Source organism: Plectropomus leopardus, chromosome 13, assembly GCF_026936395.1.
Source record: "Plectropomus leopardus strain MGB_pleo_1.0 chromosome 13, ASM2693639v1, whole genome shotgun sequence".
Classification (NCBI taxonomy): Eukaryota; Metazoa; Chordata; class Actinopteri; order Perciformes; family Serranidae; genus Plectropomus; species Plectropomus leopardus.
This window is the reverse complement of record NC_142188.1, coordinates 17,525,085-17,539,100: the sequence shown is the minus strand read 5'-3', so window position 1 is coordinate 17,539,100 and position 14,016 is coordinate 17,525,085. Positions and strand designations below refer to the sequence as shown.

General features: G+C 40.6%; 1 protein-coding gene and 1 long non-coding RNA gene across 4 annotated transcripts in view; one reads left to right on the top strand and one right to left on the bottom strand.

Moving 5' to 3' along the window:
- Nucleotides 1–1,073: 1,073 nt before the first annotated feature.
- The window catches only part of LOC148187691 (uncharacterized), a 106,897-nt gene continuing 93,954 nt past the window's right edge, over nucleotides 1,074–14,016 (bottom strand). Inside the window, exons 2-4 of the long non-coding RNA XR_015778401.1 lie at nucleotides 13,943–14,008; nucleotides 5,863–5,944; nucleotides 1,074–1,208 (exon numbers count right to left, since the gene is read on the bottom strand). This is a non-coding gene — a long non-coding RNA (uncharacterized LOC148187691). The remainder of the gene's footprint in view (nucleotides 1,209–5,862; nucleotides 5,945–13,942; nucleotides 14,009–14,016) is intronic.
- LOC121954746 (zinc finger matrin-type protein 4) overlaps nucleotides 5,195–14,016 on the top strand; it is a 65,085-nt gene continuing 56,263 nt past the window's right edge. The window contains exon 1 of one of the 3 annotated variants that reach the window (XM_088086469.1): nucleotides 5,195–5,612. In XM_088086469.1, the coding sequence (XP_087942595.1) occupies nucleotides 5,541–5,612 (72 nt within the window). In that variant the 5' untranslated portion in view covers nucleotides 5,195–5,540. Of the gene's footprint in view, nucleotides 5,613–8,977; nucleotides 9,494–14,016 lie in introns of those variants that run through there. The other 2 variants (XM_088086471.1, XM_088086470.1) reach the window with 2 other exon arrangements.

Sequence of the window (14,016 nt, the reverse complement as noted above, 5' to 3'; positions counted from 1 at the left end):
CAAAGACATGAAGAAAATACATACATATGAAGTCAAATCAATCAGTGTGCTTCAGTTTTGTTTGACTTTTTGAAGCTTGCTATAACCATAGACTGTATAAAAATAACTGACTCCCATTTTGAAGCCTTGAGTTTTAATTGTCACCATCTTGGATTTTTGGAGCCAGAAGTGACCATATTTGGATGAGGGTGGAGCTGTTGAGGAGTAAGGGGTGGATCTGACTCATAGACTGTGGTGAAGCCTTGCAAACAGCCTGTCAGTCAAAGTGGCCCCACCATTAATTTGATGTAAATTTAAGCCTTCATAGAATGTTAACAGGTGAGTTATATAAAAAAAATACACCCTACACATTTTAAATTAATGGGGAAATTAGCTACAGAGACCAAAATGTTTTGGGTTTTTTTGTACCAGGCTGTTAACATTTATTTCTGCTGTAGATTTGGGCGGCTTAACATTGGGGTCTGTGGAGCTTGACTCGCATCTGAACCCAGCCTCAATGGCCATTCAAAGACCTGCAGTTTTTTGGCACTTGCACGTTGGCCTCACTTTGTCGCATGGCTATACGTGATCTGAAAAGCACCTGATCCGGCATGGCTGGAAGGTGAACAAAAGGCTTCAACAACAATATTGTTCACAATCCCACAAATACAAACTCATGTGCGTACTGAATTCCTGTAAGGCCTGCATTTGAAAGTTCAACTGTTACTCTTGAACCTTTTCACAGAAACATTTGTGTTTCGCTTCAGTCGTCCGGTTTATTAACGAACACATTTTTTTTTTCATTTTTGTTCTTAACTATTAATATGTCCAACAACAGATGAATTTGGCAACAAAGGCAGAAACAGGAAAGAAGCCAAAAGTCTGAAAAGGTGAGTGTAGAAAAGATTTTTGTACCTTTGTGCATTGTATTCTGCTTGATGCACTTTGCCTATATACTGCTGGTTGCAGTTTTATTTCTCTGTACGTTGTTGTTGTTTTTAGCTTTGTGTGGTAAGTGCAAGTAATTCAGTGGGTGGATTTGTAACATGATTTTATTGACTTTTTCCATTGTTTTGTTGTTATGATTACACAAGCTTCCCTCCTATCACACATACACAAACACACACAATTTCCACATACACACTCGGCCCCTGGGAGCCTTATTGTGGGCCCCAGGTAGACCCTCAAACCACTGCTGTAATCTCATCATCTACTGGACCAAAGGACTGCTGGAAAGGAAATGTTGAACACAGGTCAAAACCTCAACAAACACTCAGAAACTAACAAACATGGTCATGGTCACACACACACATACATGGTTGTGACTACACGGAGACCCCGCAGCATACGGTCCCTGTAAACGTTTTTGTTCAGTTCCAACCACAAGACCATGAGTTCAGTCTCTTTAGCTGGAAAGCTGAGTCCCCTTTGTTTAGGAGAAAGAGAATAATGGCTTGTTGGAAAGGGTTACCCTGCTTTACTTTCATGCCGGTGGTTGTTACGGATTTCTGGGGATTTAGAATAAAGCCATTTGAGGATCATGTCATTGTTCGGAGCAGCATGGATACACAGGGAATGGAAATTCACAGAACTTAGGTTGAGCTTGCAATTCAACATGTTTAGAAATGATGATGGAGAGATTAATGTTGTAAGGTCAAAGTCGACTTTAGGCATGTACGTATTGTACCATGCAAAGACGTTTATTTCAATATGCGCGCACATGCATGCACATGGGCATTTTTATAAGCTGATGCCTGTGGGAAAATGCATAACCTCAATACAGTGCTCCTGCTTAAATATACCTAAAAGATCTAGATAAGATCCTCAGGAGCAAAAGGAAAAATTTGGGAGTGATTTGGGGGAGTCGAAGGCTGGGATGTGAGGAGGTAGAAAGTGGGGTTTAAGGGATTAGGATGACCCCACCTCCCAGTAAGAGCCTGAGAGGAGCTCAATCATACAGATTGTTGGCCAGGGAGCAAAGTACTATACATGGCTGGGAACATTAGTGACACACTGTAAGAGCATGCTCAGCAACTAGCATGGATAAGAAGACAAACCACACACAGAATGTAAATGCATGCCAGGACTGTAAGGTCATTAAATTCCTCCAAGCTCACATGCACACACATATACACACACAAACACACATACAGGCAGATGCATAGCAAGTCAACACAAGTGTTTAAATTCCAGGGAGACATCTGTAATGAGGACTGAGTCATTTGGAACTAATTATGGGCAACCAAGTGGAAAAGAAGGAGTAAATCAACTCAAAGTGATTTCAGTAAAGAAAACTCAATTCCAGAGTGTAAACTCAATTCGCCATAAATTTAATTAATGTTGGTTTAAATGGAGGCACTCAACTGATTGTGTGTCATAAAACATCGCTGAGGTTTCAGCCTCACTGTCTTGGTTTCTGGTTCTTGTGTGCTCTCATTTGTCTTTCCTCTTCTCTCAACACAAAAGTATGGAGTGTATAGCAGTGTTCTAGTGCCATCTTGTGTCTTTTCATGCATCCTACAAAAGGTGAGACAGCCCTTTTTTTCCAGGAAAGTGAGATGGTAAGAATTAAAATTTGTGTATAGTGCTAAATTTAACCATGCTGAATAACCTATATATTTTTGGATTATCCTGACAGTAATCAGGAAAAACAGATGGCATTGACATCCTGTAAAAGTCTATCAATGCAATATTTTAACTTGTCTTTTTTGTGTTGCTCAAAGAGCTCAAACAGCTGTTTCCAACTTGGGGCAGTTATTTGCTTGGGTGAAAAAATGCAGATGGAGAATGCATCTCCAATTTCTGTGAAGCCAAGATATCCATGGATGTGTAAAGAAAACTGGATACAGCATTAGCTGCAGGGTCCCGTTGATTTCAGTTGCCACAAAAAGTTCAACTGCCACGTAATAACACTACCAAGATAATCAGCACTGCTTCTGCACAGACAAACGACAAACTTCTGTCTGCAGCGCCGGTTATTTCCAGTTCAGTTTTCTGTAAACTTGAATGGGGATAAAATCCACAAATCTAAAGATGTATATTTCATGATGTAAATCTATGAAAAGGTCTTTTAGTGCCATGTGGCATTACATGCCAAACGTAATCTCACTGTCTGTCCATGGTAGTCACAATTATAAATGGACCTGAACTTGTATAGCACTTTTAATCATTATCATTCGACCAAAGCTCAAAGCCTTAAATTAACCCATACACATGCACTTTCACACACTGGTGACCAGGGGCGCCAAATGAGGTGCCTCCTGCTACTCAGTTTTTGTTAACATTTGTACACATTCACACACCTATGGAACTGCAACCAGTAATTTGGGGTTTATTATCTCGCCCAAGGACACTTCAACATGCTGACTGGATGGCCGGGGATCAAACCACTGACCTTACGATTAGTGGATGACATACTCTATCTCCTGAGCCACAGCTGCCCAATAAATATGAAATATGAAATATGAAACCTGTAACAAGGTAGTCATAGCTGTTTTTAGGAGTCTGGGAAACATGGTTATGAGGTACACTGATGCAAATTGCACTGTGCTACTTTTTCCTCTAGATGGCCATAACCACTCACTGCAGAGCAGAGGTTCAGAGAAAGAGGACAGTCTTTGCAGCTCAGCGGGATACAATAAATGTGCATGGAAGTCAGTAAAAGTCAACTCTCCAAAAGCAGCACCCTATTGATTATATCCTCATGAGGAGAGCAAAGCATTATAAAGGTCGTTATTGGAAACTTGTACATGCTCCTGTGTGAGAATAAAAATTAAGCTAAAACTAAAGAATATAGTATTATTAATGGTGCAGTGGCATGCTAAATGCTGCCATGAAATGTGCAGACTTTGAATTATTAGGGCCTGAGCACCGAACGGTGCGAGGACCCTATTGTAATAATCACATTCTTTTTGCAGAAAATGAAGAAGACAGACATTCATTTACAACTCTCTAAATAATTTGTTCCTCACACATCAAGAACATGACAGACTCTCATGCATATTCCAATTCTGCAGGTGTTGTTAGTGTAAAAATACAGCTCCAGACATCTGATGACAAGTATGTTTGTACAGTGGGGCTGACAGAGATCTGTCTATCGCCTCACCGTGAATCATGTTCACAGGAAAGCAGTCTGGGTTATGAGAAAATGGAAAGGTTGAAAGCTAATGACTTGAGAAATCAATTAACTTAATACTGGCAGGGTTTGCATAAATGAAGTGACATGGTGGAATTAAATGAAGTTTAAAGAGAGCTGGATCGTGAATAAAAATGTGCCATAATTTTGCTTATGTAAGGCATACAACACGTACAGTTTATGCAATCTGTGCAATAAAAATAAAAGTAGGGCTTTAGGTTTGAGTCTCTATAATAAGATGTGGATATTAAAGGAAGAAGACGTTAATCACAGGGGTAAATTTGCGTTGAAGTTTGACACTGTAGATATCAATTTCTCTTCTGTCCTCGCTCTTTCTTCCTCGGCTGGTGTTCAGGGTGGTGACAAGATCACATTAATTTTGATTTAGCTCCTCTCTGTGTCAGCTGTACTCTATATATGGCTGTTTGTAAGTGATCTGAGCTGTAAGTGTGAGTTGCTGATGTCCCTGAAATCAAATCTCTAGCACTGGATTACCCCTCACCTGTTACCAATAAACACTTTATTGCCGAGAACATGGACCCATATTTGTCCGTAACTTCTTGGTTCTATGTTCTCCGAACTGATTACATACGCATGCACTCAACGTATTCAGGCACTGTCTAAGCAGCCGATGTCTATTTCTGTGTCTCTGACCTGTGCTGGACAAACAAAGACATCTCAGTATTGTAAATACTTTTGGGACCATGATTCTTGGAGCTGACTGCCGTGCTTCTTTTTGTTTTTTTCCAACTACTATAAGCAACCCACCCTGCTCGGGCTGGCCACCAACTGGCAGTGCCCGCAGGCTGCCCCTGGACCTTGGAGCAGTATCAAGCAGACCGGGCCAGAATCCTAGCAGCCAAAACCCAACAGATGCACCGCACTGAAGCCGACATCACAAAATCAGGGGACTAACATTTAAAATGTTCTCCCTCACACATAAACACACACTTATTCACATCTAAAAATAAATGCTCCCTCAGCTAGGGAGTTAGTGGATGAGTGGAAACAAAATCTGGTGTATCAATTTAATCTCTGCTGATTTCTTTTTGCCTTTGTAGTATCTGTTTCCAAACCCGCTTGACTTATCCTACAAAGGTTTTAGCTGTACTGGAGTAGATGAAGGCCGGTGTTAATAGTAATGTTATCATTACCTTAGTAGTAATATTTTAAGACTACATTGCCAAAAGCTTAGATTTAATGCTGGTATAAGAAGGTTATTTTGTTGTATTAGTAATTTAGAGTCCTCCTCAAGGATTTATTTATTTATTTTACTTTCAGCATGTGTAAGTCGGATGGATGACCAGCTCTGATAAACATCACCAATTGGTTTGTGGACTACGGTTTTGAAGGCCTTGAGTTTTGAATTTTGACCATAGCCGGCATCATTAATTTTGGAACTATATTTGGATGCGATGGCCCAGCTATGGAGAAGCGAGGTGTGGATCTGACTGAGAACCTGAGAACGTCGTCGTGGAAGCAACTTGGCAATCACAAGGTAGCCAAAACATACTTTATGTTATCATCTATTTTACTCCAAAAGGAACCATAATTAACAAAATGAGCATCATGCTGTATTGAAGAAGACTTAAAACTAGCGATTGAGACCATGGAGCTCATCAGGAAAATGTTTACTGAGGTAATAAATCAAGTGAAAAGGGTCATTTTTGCATAGACTGTTATACAATCAGACTTAATTTACAACCTGCTGGCGATTTTAAAAAAAAATGTAAGTTTAAGGCACTCACCTATTGGCTGCACTTTTCCAACCTGGTGATAACCCCTTAGGAGCTCCTCAAGTGATTATGATCCAGATCCACCACACCAGTTCTGCAGCATGGACAATTTTGGACAAATTAATTCATAAAAGTCGATCATTAACGGACAGAAAAAAAAAAAATCAATGGCTGAGTGAGTGATTGAATGAAATGTCAAATGAGAGTGAAATGTTATTGCATGCTGCCATCTAGGACAACCGCCCTTCATGTCACTATCCAATATGTCAATAGTGGCTAATATGAGCTCATGCATCACATCTGTCACTGTCAAATATCATGTTCAAAACCAAGTTAGGTTTTTTTTCTCTTCATGTCAGCCTTTTCACTCCTTCTCTCCTTGGAAAGATTATACGACATCCCAAAACTGATCAATGCCATGCAGTGAGGAAGTCTTCACACAGCAGCGTGCTGTAAACCCTGTGAGATGATCAGAGAGATTATAGACAGACGTTAGACTCATTTTGGTGCTGTTCTTATTTTATTTGAACACAACTTCTCTCCAAGCACTGCTCTGCGCCTTCTGTGTAGCTCTGTCATGCGGCTCTCTAATAGTGGATTAGTTTGGGCTTGTAAACGCTGTAAAGCTTCGAGAACGAACATTGATCTCTCAGTTTAATGAGAAATAACATGGGACAGACCCCAGCACCGTCACTCCCTCCCTCCCTCTCTCTTCTGCTTTCCTTCTCGTTTTAACAAACTAACAAACACGCTTTCTCGTTTTCACCCCAGAGCACCTGACGATCACAAGGACTATAAATTCACACAGCCATGTCAGCTGATATCCACGTCGATTGTGATGCATTTTGTTTGGGAAAATCACCCAAATGCAGAATTGCATGTTATGTTAGGAGGAATGACTTTACTGTCAAGGCAAAAAATAAAAATAAAATTTAAACACACACTCACACACACACTCACACGTGCACATCCTGCCCTCTTTCTCTGGACCAATGCTGGCACTATACGTCCTCAGGCCTGCCTTGGCTGGTGGTTTGATAAATTGGCCCTTTCATCTCGTCGATGTGCATTGTGTCAGTGGATTCGTGTGTATTTGGATCTGAGAGTGCATGCTCGTGTGTGTGTATGTGTGTGTGTGTGTGTGTGTGTGTGTGTGTGTGTGTGTGTGTCTGCCTGGGTACATTGTCTGAGCTGTGAAGTGTTTGGCTTCCTCACTGAGGGCTGCTGTCACAGCCTCTGAAAGCGTGTAATAGGGGCCCATTCTCCCGGAATGAATGCACATCCATACACTAGCGAGAAAATGTGGCATTTCAGAAAGACTCGGGATAATCGAACAGAAAAATTATAAAAAGGGGCATAGCAATGTCATTCTTTGCGGCTAAGCTCTAAATTTGGTGCATATGATTGCTTTGGGAAGTGTTTGCGGTCCACAGTGAATTAATGCCATTTTTGATAGATCAAGGGTGGTTATTGTTGGCTATGGAAAGCATTCTGGCACCGAAAGCGGGGTTTCTGTGAGTTGGACTGTGATTCATGGCTGTGTAATGTCGTCTTGGTTTGATTGGGATTCAAAAGCAACTGTTTGTTTATTCAAATTCCTTAGAAATACTTCCTGTTGAAATATGGGTTCATTTGCAGCAATTTGGTTTAGGTGAGATAATGATTTGTAGAATTTGCCAGTTTGAATGAGTGTGCTCTGTTCCAGTGGGTCTGAGCAGTTTGAGCTAAAGGAATATATTGCAACCACCCTCATATTGTACCTTGTCTTCTGACCACTCAGCATTGTGCTTTCAGGTCCTTATTATAACATTAACATGTAATCCATAGAAAAGTGAACAACTATGGAAATATTCATAAAGCTTTTGGAGAATTTTGGTATTTGGCACTTGGCTTCTGTTTAATAAAGTAGGGCGGCAACTAATGGTTATTTTCATTATCGGTTTATCTGTTTTTTGTTTTTTTTTTTCAAATTTGATTGACTGACTTAAATGTTGAATCTAAAAATCTCGTAAATACAGAAAAATTACCATTACAAGTTCCCTAAGCCCAGTGTGACATCATTCATTTGTTGGTTTTGTCTGACTAAAAGTGTTTCAGCACATTATCAAAGTGTTAATGATATATTCATCTAAATCTCTGAAGGAATAGCCAAGGAAAACATGGCAGAAAATCACTTTACCTTCACCACCCTATCCACAGCAGCATGGCTGAGGACTGAGCCTATTCACAGAGGACAGGCTATCAGTGCAACCCAACTGCCAGAAATCATGTTTGGGTTGTACTTTACATTTATACCTTACTTCATGGTGATAATGTTGAAACTTTAAATTTCTTACCAATGCTGAGGTAAGGGTGTGCTTAGGTTTAGGCAAAAAAAACACTTGATTATGGTTAGGGAACGATCATGCCTTGGCTTAACACACCCACGTTTGGTTGCATAAAAGCCACTGAAAAAGCTTGGACAGGTTGGGGAGAAATACCCAAGTTCAGTGGCTCAAATGCCGCTGGGAAATGCTGCCAAGGGTTGCCAAAAACCAACCAGTGTTTTTGGATTCAAACAATGGTCTGCGACTACAGCTTGGCATGCCCCACATGGCATCCACCATCCACTCCTCTCCTGATCACAAACATCAGCTTTTATATTAAGTCACGTTAGAAACGTTGATGTGATACATGCAAATATAGAATATTTGTGGTTTGCTGAAACTTAAAGCCTAATGCAATTTTTTTTCTTGTGGCTGCGTCTTTGCCCTGCATGATCTGTTTGGTTATCTTCAAAAGTTAAACATTTTGCAGCATATGACAAGAAAAAAAAACAGAATTATGGCGGGAAAAAATTGGGTTTGTGTAGCAGAAATATTTATTTTACTTCCTTGCCATCCCTCAGTGCACTTTCCTGACCCCATGGTTTGAATGCATTAAAAAACATCTTAGTGACAACGTGCACACCTGGGCTGCAGAAACACTACTCAACACTACATCCATGCTGTAATAATTGTATGAGAGGGAATCTGGCGCTCTTTCTGTCTCTTGTTATTTTTATGTAAGCTGATATTCATGTGGGTGCACTGTGCGGAAACCTACTCACTCGACCAGTGCTCCCACTCACTCACTCACTCTGCAAATCCAGCATTCAGTGTACACACTATCACACACACACTATCACACACACATACTGTGCGAGCCGAGAGCGCTTTCAGTCTTTCATTCATCCCGGTGAGGGCTGCTCACACTTTCTTCTTCTCCTCTCCCCTCCTCTTCCCTCCTTTACGCTGGGATAGCTTACTTTGTTTTTGTTTTCCCTCCGCGGTGCCTTTTGGTCGGAGTAGTAGTGGATGATATCAACAGAGCTCCGTTTCTTCTTTACCTCCGCGATACTACGGAGCAGAGAGGAGTCGCTAGAGGACACGCGCATCACGACAGAGAGCGGCGCGAGGGAGTTTTCTTTTTTTTGGAGGGTACGGCGCGATTTAAAAACAAGAAATAAACAAGATATCCGCGTGGAAGAGCAGTGTTTCCACCGAGGCTCCGCCTGACAAGTGTCACGCTAAGTTTTGACGGATTTTGGCACAGGTGCGTTATAGGATTAAATACAGGCGTTTGGCGGATGGTTGTCGGAGAGGAGTCGCTGCCTCTGCGCAAGGTGAGTGATGGACCAACTGAATGGGAAATACAGCGGAGTTTGCTCAACAGATGAATTATTGACCTGTATTGACATCCTTGTTTGACGCCTGTATCAGCTTTCCGGCTTTTTAAAGGAAAACACTGAAGGTTTCTGCACCTAAATCACTCAATATCTCTTTGGGATTTCTGCTGGGATAGTTAATAGTTTGTAGCAACCTCTGCAAACTTTGAGGTGCCTCTTAAATCTATTGATAAATCTGAGGTGTGGTATTGATCTACATTTGCAAATGTTCATGATTTACTGCTGCATGATATCATAGTTCTTACAATAGCTCCCTTGGGCGTTTTATGGAATAATTTGTCATAAAAAGCAGAACTTTTAGTTATGTGCATTTGGATGTCTTGTATGTTGGATTTATGTAGTTTCTGGCTGCAATTAAGGAATAGTTTCATTATCAGTTCTGGATCTGGGTTGTTGTCTTTTCAATCAGTTATTAGGTTTACAAAATAATTAAAAAAATAACTAATGTCCATCCCAGAGTCCACAGTGAGGTCCCCAAATCTGTTGTCTTGTCCGACTAACGGAAAAACCCAAAGATGCTCAGTTTACAGAGACAGAGACAGAAAAAGCAGCTCATCCTCACATTGGAAAAGGTGAAACCAGAGAGCAGGTGGTGCTTCTGCTTGATAAATGACTTACATGATTAATCAATTATCAATATGGTTGCAGATTAATCTTCTGGTAATCGACTATTCAAATTATTTAATCTCATTTCTCCTCGGATCTAGTGTAGCTTGAATGAATTAAGAGAAAGTTGGCAGGCCGCTGCAGTTTGAATTAGATGCAGGGATTTTCCTCATGATTCAGAAACTTTTCATGGCGGTGCAAATCCAAGCACTGGCTCACCTTCAATAATGACTTTATGTGAAATATGAATATGAGACACATGTCAGATATATTATGGATTAGGTCTGATACTTGCTTCGTCTAGTTTCACTGGCTCCTATCCATCTCATTGAGAGTGTGCTCATTGCAAGTATTTGTCACTTTGGGAAGAATGCTCAGTCAGTCTTACACTGGGCGTCTGTGGCAGGATGATAGCAGCTTATGGCCTTTACACAGCACTCGCCTGCCTGTCACCAGAACTGACCCCCACATACTAGCCCCAAATATCACTCATTCAGGCACACTGTAATGAAGTGTCATGATGTACAACAATTCATCACATGCAGCCATCATTCCAGTCCTCAGAAAATGCCATTTATGTACCCCCTATTACCCTCACTGTAGTCTATACTCTGCCTTTTTATTTCCACTGGCTGTGTTTTTCCACATGTGCCCAACTGACTGAGCTGAGTTGAGGCGTCATGCTCTGTTTACATACAGTTATTGATTGGTATGCACTGACTTCTATACTTCAGGTCACTGCAGCGGACATGGCGGCATAGTGTCTCAGAGCGAGAACAGAACAGTCATGCACCTTAAACACCATATTAAAGCTGCAACTGATTATTATTTTTATCTTCTGTCAAATAATCAATTAGCAATTTGGGCCAGAAAATGTCAGAAATGTGTGGGAAAAAAAGTGAATCAAAAGTCCCCTAAACCAAATAAGACTTCTTATCCAGATGCTTGTTTTCTCCAACTGTAGTTGGAAATATTCATTAATTAATCAACAGAATTTATCAGCAACTATTTTAATATTAACTTATTAGTAATTTCAGTCAAAAGTACCAAATATATCTTAGTTCCAGCTTCTTTATCCGAAGGATTTGCTTCTTTCTTTTGTGTTATGTGATCATAAACATAGTTTTCTTCTGCTTTTTCAGCATAGTTGTACACAAAAACACTTTTTCAGAAATCATCTCAGGTTTTGGGAAGCTATGATATTTCACTATTTTCTGACTTAATGCAGACATTTTATTGATTAACCAAAAAAAAACAGCATATTTATGAATATTGTCCACAAAAGTTCATTGCAGCTGAACTCTAAACTCAAAATTGTTCAGGTTATTGTAATATAAGACAATGAAAAGCAGAACAATTAATATTGGAGGCTGAAACCAGGGCATTATTGGGCATTTTCCTCAAAAATGACTTAACAAGTATCACATCAAAATTGTTGCTGAATATATTTGTAGATTGACTGATTGTTCCAGCTGTACGTCATACTCTATTTAGTTGCAATTAAGGACGGGGTTTTTTTTTTATGCTTGATTATGCAGTACCCTATGCAGGATTGTCAGTTACTATCTGTAAATACACACAAGTGAAATGTAAAGTAAAAGTCAATTCCAGATTCACTTTCGTTTGGTGTTTCGACTTGCAATACTTTCATTTTTTCAATGCTGTGTCTCTTAGATGCCTGCTGCTTACGAACTGGCACCTGGTCACTACTTTTTTTATAAAGCCCCAACCTCACCTGGGGGCTGTGGGGGTACACACCCATAAAAGTCCTGAACTTAGAAAAAATATAATACAGGCAGAAGGAAGAGACTCTGCAGAAAAATGCACCGCCACACACTAAGAGTGGGTCATAGGTGAAGATTGAAAGGGATTACTTCTGTATGAGTCTATATGTTGGTTTTGAAGAAATCCTACAAAGTATATCTTTAACTTTCGCAGAACACAGTAACGGTAATGTTATAGATATAAAGACTGGGTGTTACAGTTATATTCATGTGACTTCCCATACATCGCACTGTAACTTCAGAGCTAATACTCTGACTGAACATTTTTTAGACGAGCAAAAATATAAAACTGAAAATAAAGCAAATTAATTAGCATGTTCATAGTGTGGAACATATACAGTGTAGCTGCTGCCAACTCTGAGCCATCTAGAAGTACAGAAGCCCGTTTCATTCTCCCTCTCTGTGTCTCTCATGAGGTGCTGAGCTGCATCTGGGGGAGAATCTGATTAGCCGACTGGCATAATTTACCCAGTCCTGAAGGAATAAATGGAAAAGCAATGTTGTTCTTGCAAAGTGCCTGCTTTCCCTCTATACATACAAATAAAGCATATGCACGCTTGCACACACACACACACACACACACACACACACACACACACACACACACACACACACACACACACACACACACACACACACACACACACACACACACACACACACACACACACACACACACACACACACACACACACACAGCCTGACAGCAATAATTGAGGCAGTGATGCTCCTGAAAAGTGGCTGCTGCTTTTTGGTTTCTTTAATAGGACATGGATTGATTGAGCGAGCGTGTGTGCGCGTTTTGTGTTCACAGGCGTGCAATTGCTCTAGTTTCTTTAAGATTAATAGTGCATCGTGTGTAGGTGTGCGTCTTGTGTGCGTGTCTTGTTTGTGTGTGTGTGTTGTCCTCCAGTTGTGCTCCATAGCAACAGGCAGCATATCTTCTTCAAATATCTTTTTCTCACACACCGTACGCTGTGACCTTTCTGCTGACTGTGTGCATGCAGGTCTTTGCATGGGTGCATCTGTGTTAATGTGTGTGTGTGTCCATGTGCATCAGTGTGTGGGCCATTTGACCTTTCTGAGTGTACATTCATTAATAGCTGCATAATAGCTAATATGGAACCGCCTGCCGTGCCTGTCTACACGATCAAGATATTGAATCGGTCTGTTTCATAGCAGCATCAGTGTGGTGCCAACCTTTTTACAAAGAGCTTTTTGTGTGTCTTTTTCTCTAAAACAAAGCAGATATCATCACAATTGTGCGGTACTGATAATGATTTGGCAAGCTTTGAACAAGTGGCAGTTTATCATTTTAAGACTATTCCATGGATCTCTCAGCAGGAACAAGAGAGAAATCTTCAATATATATCTTGACACGGTTGTCGTGTTATGTTAATATCAGTGTTAGACTAATAACTGGTTGCATATTTCATATCCGGGAATAGCAGACAGAGCTCTTTAGAAATCAATTTTCTTTTGCTCCATCACCATGTTCGGAAACTGGCCTGCTGCCAGATGGGGAGGGGATGAGGAAAGGAGAGGGGGATACTGTGGGTGCATTAGTGAATGAGAGGAGAAAAATATGCTTATCAGATGTAGAATTCATTATTTTCTGTCTTTGAATTTGTCTAAATAAGTTGCTCCCTTTCTCAAAACTTCACGGCCATTCTCAAAGACACGCTGAGGAAAAGATGCAAGTTGAGGAGGCACATGCACTTCATGTCACAACTTCCTATTTTTACAGGCTAGGTGCTGCAAGGTCATGCCCTATTTACTCCGTGCCACTGTGGATATGAGTGTGATGCACTTTCACAGCATGTTGTCCAAACTCATTTATATCAAAAGCATATTACTCCGTCTGCATGTATGTTTGGTGTTAATTTACACAGCACATGAGCACAGCACAGTATCACGTATATGTGTATGGTATCTTTGTATGGGGGAAGTGTGTGCATGTGGAGACTATGTAACTCATTCAAAATACTGAACTCACCGCTTGTGGAATCTGCGCTGTATGTGTAAAAGCTGCTGGGCTCTCTGGCTTTTCTTGGAGAGTTTTCTGCAAGA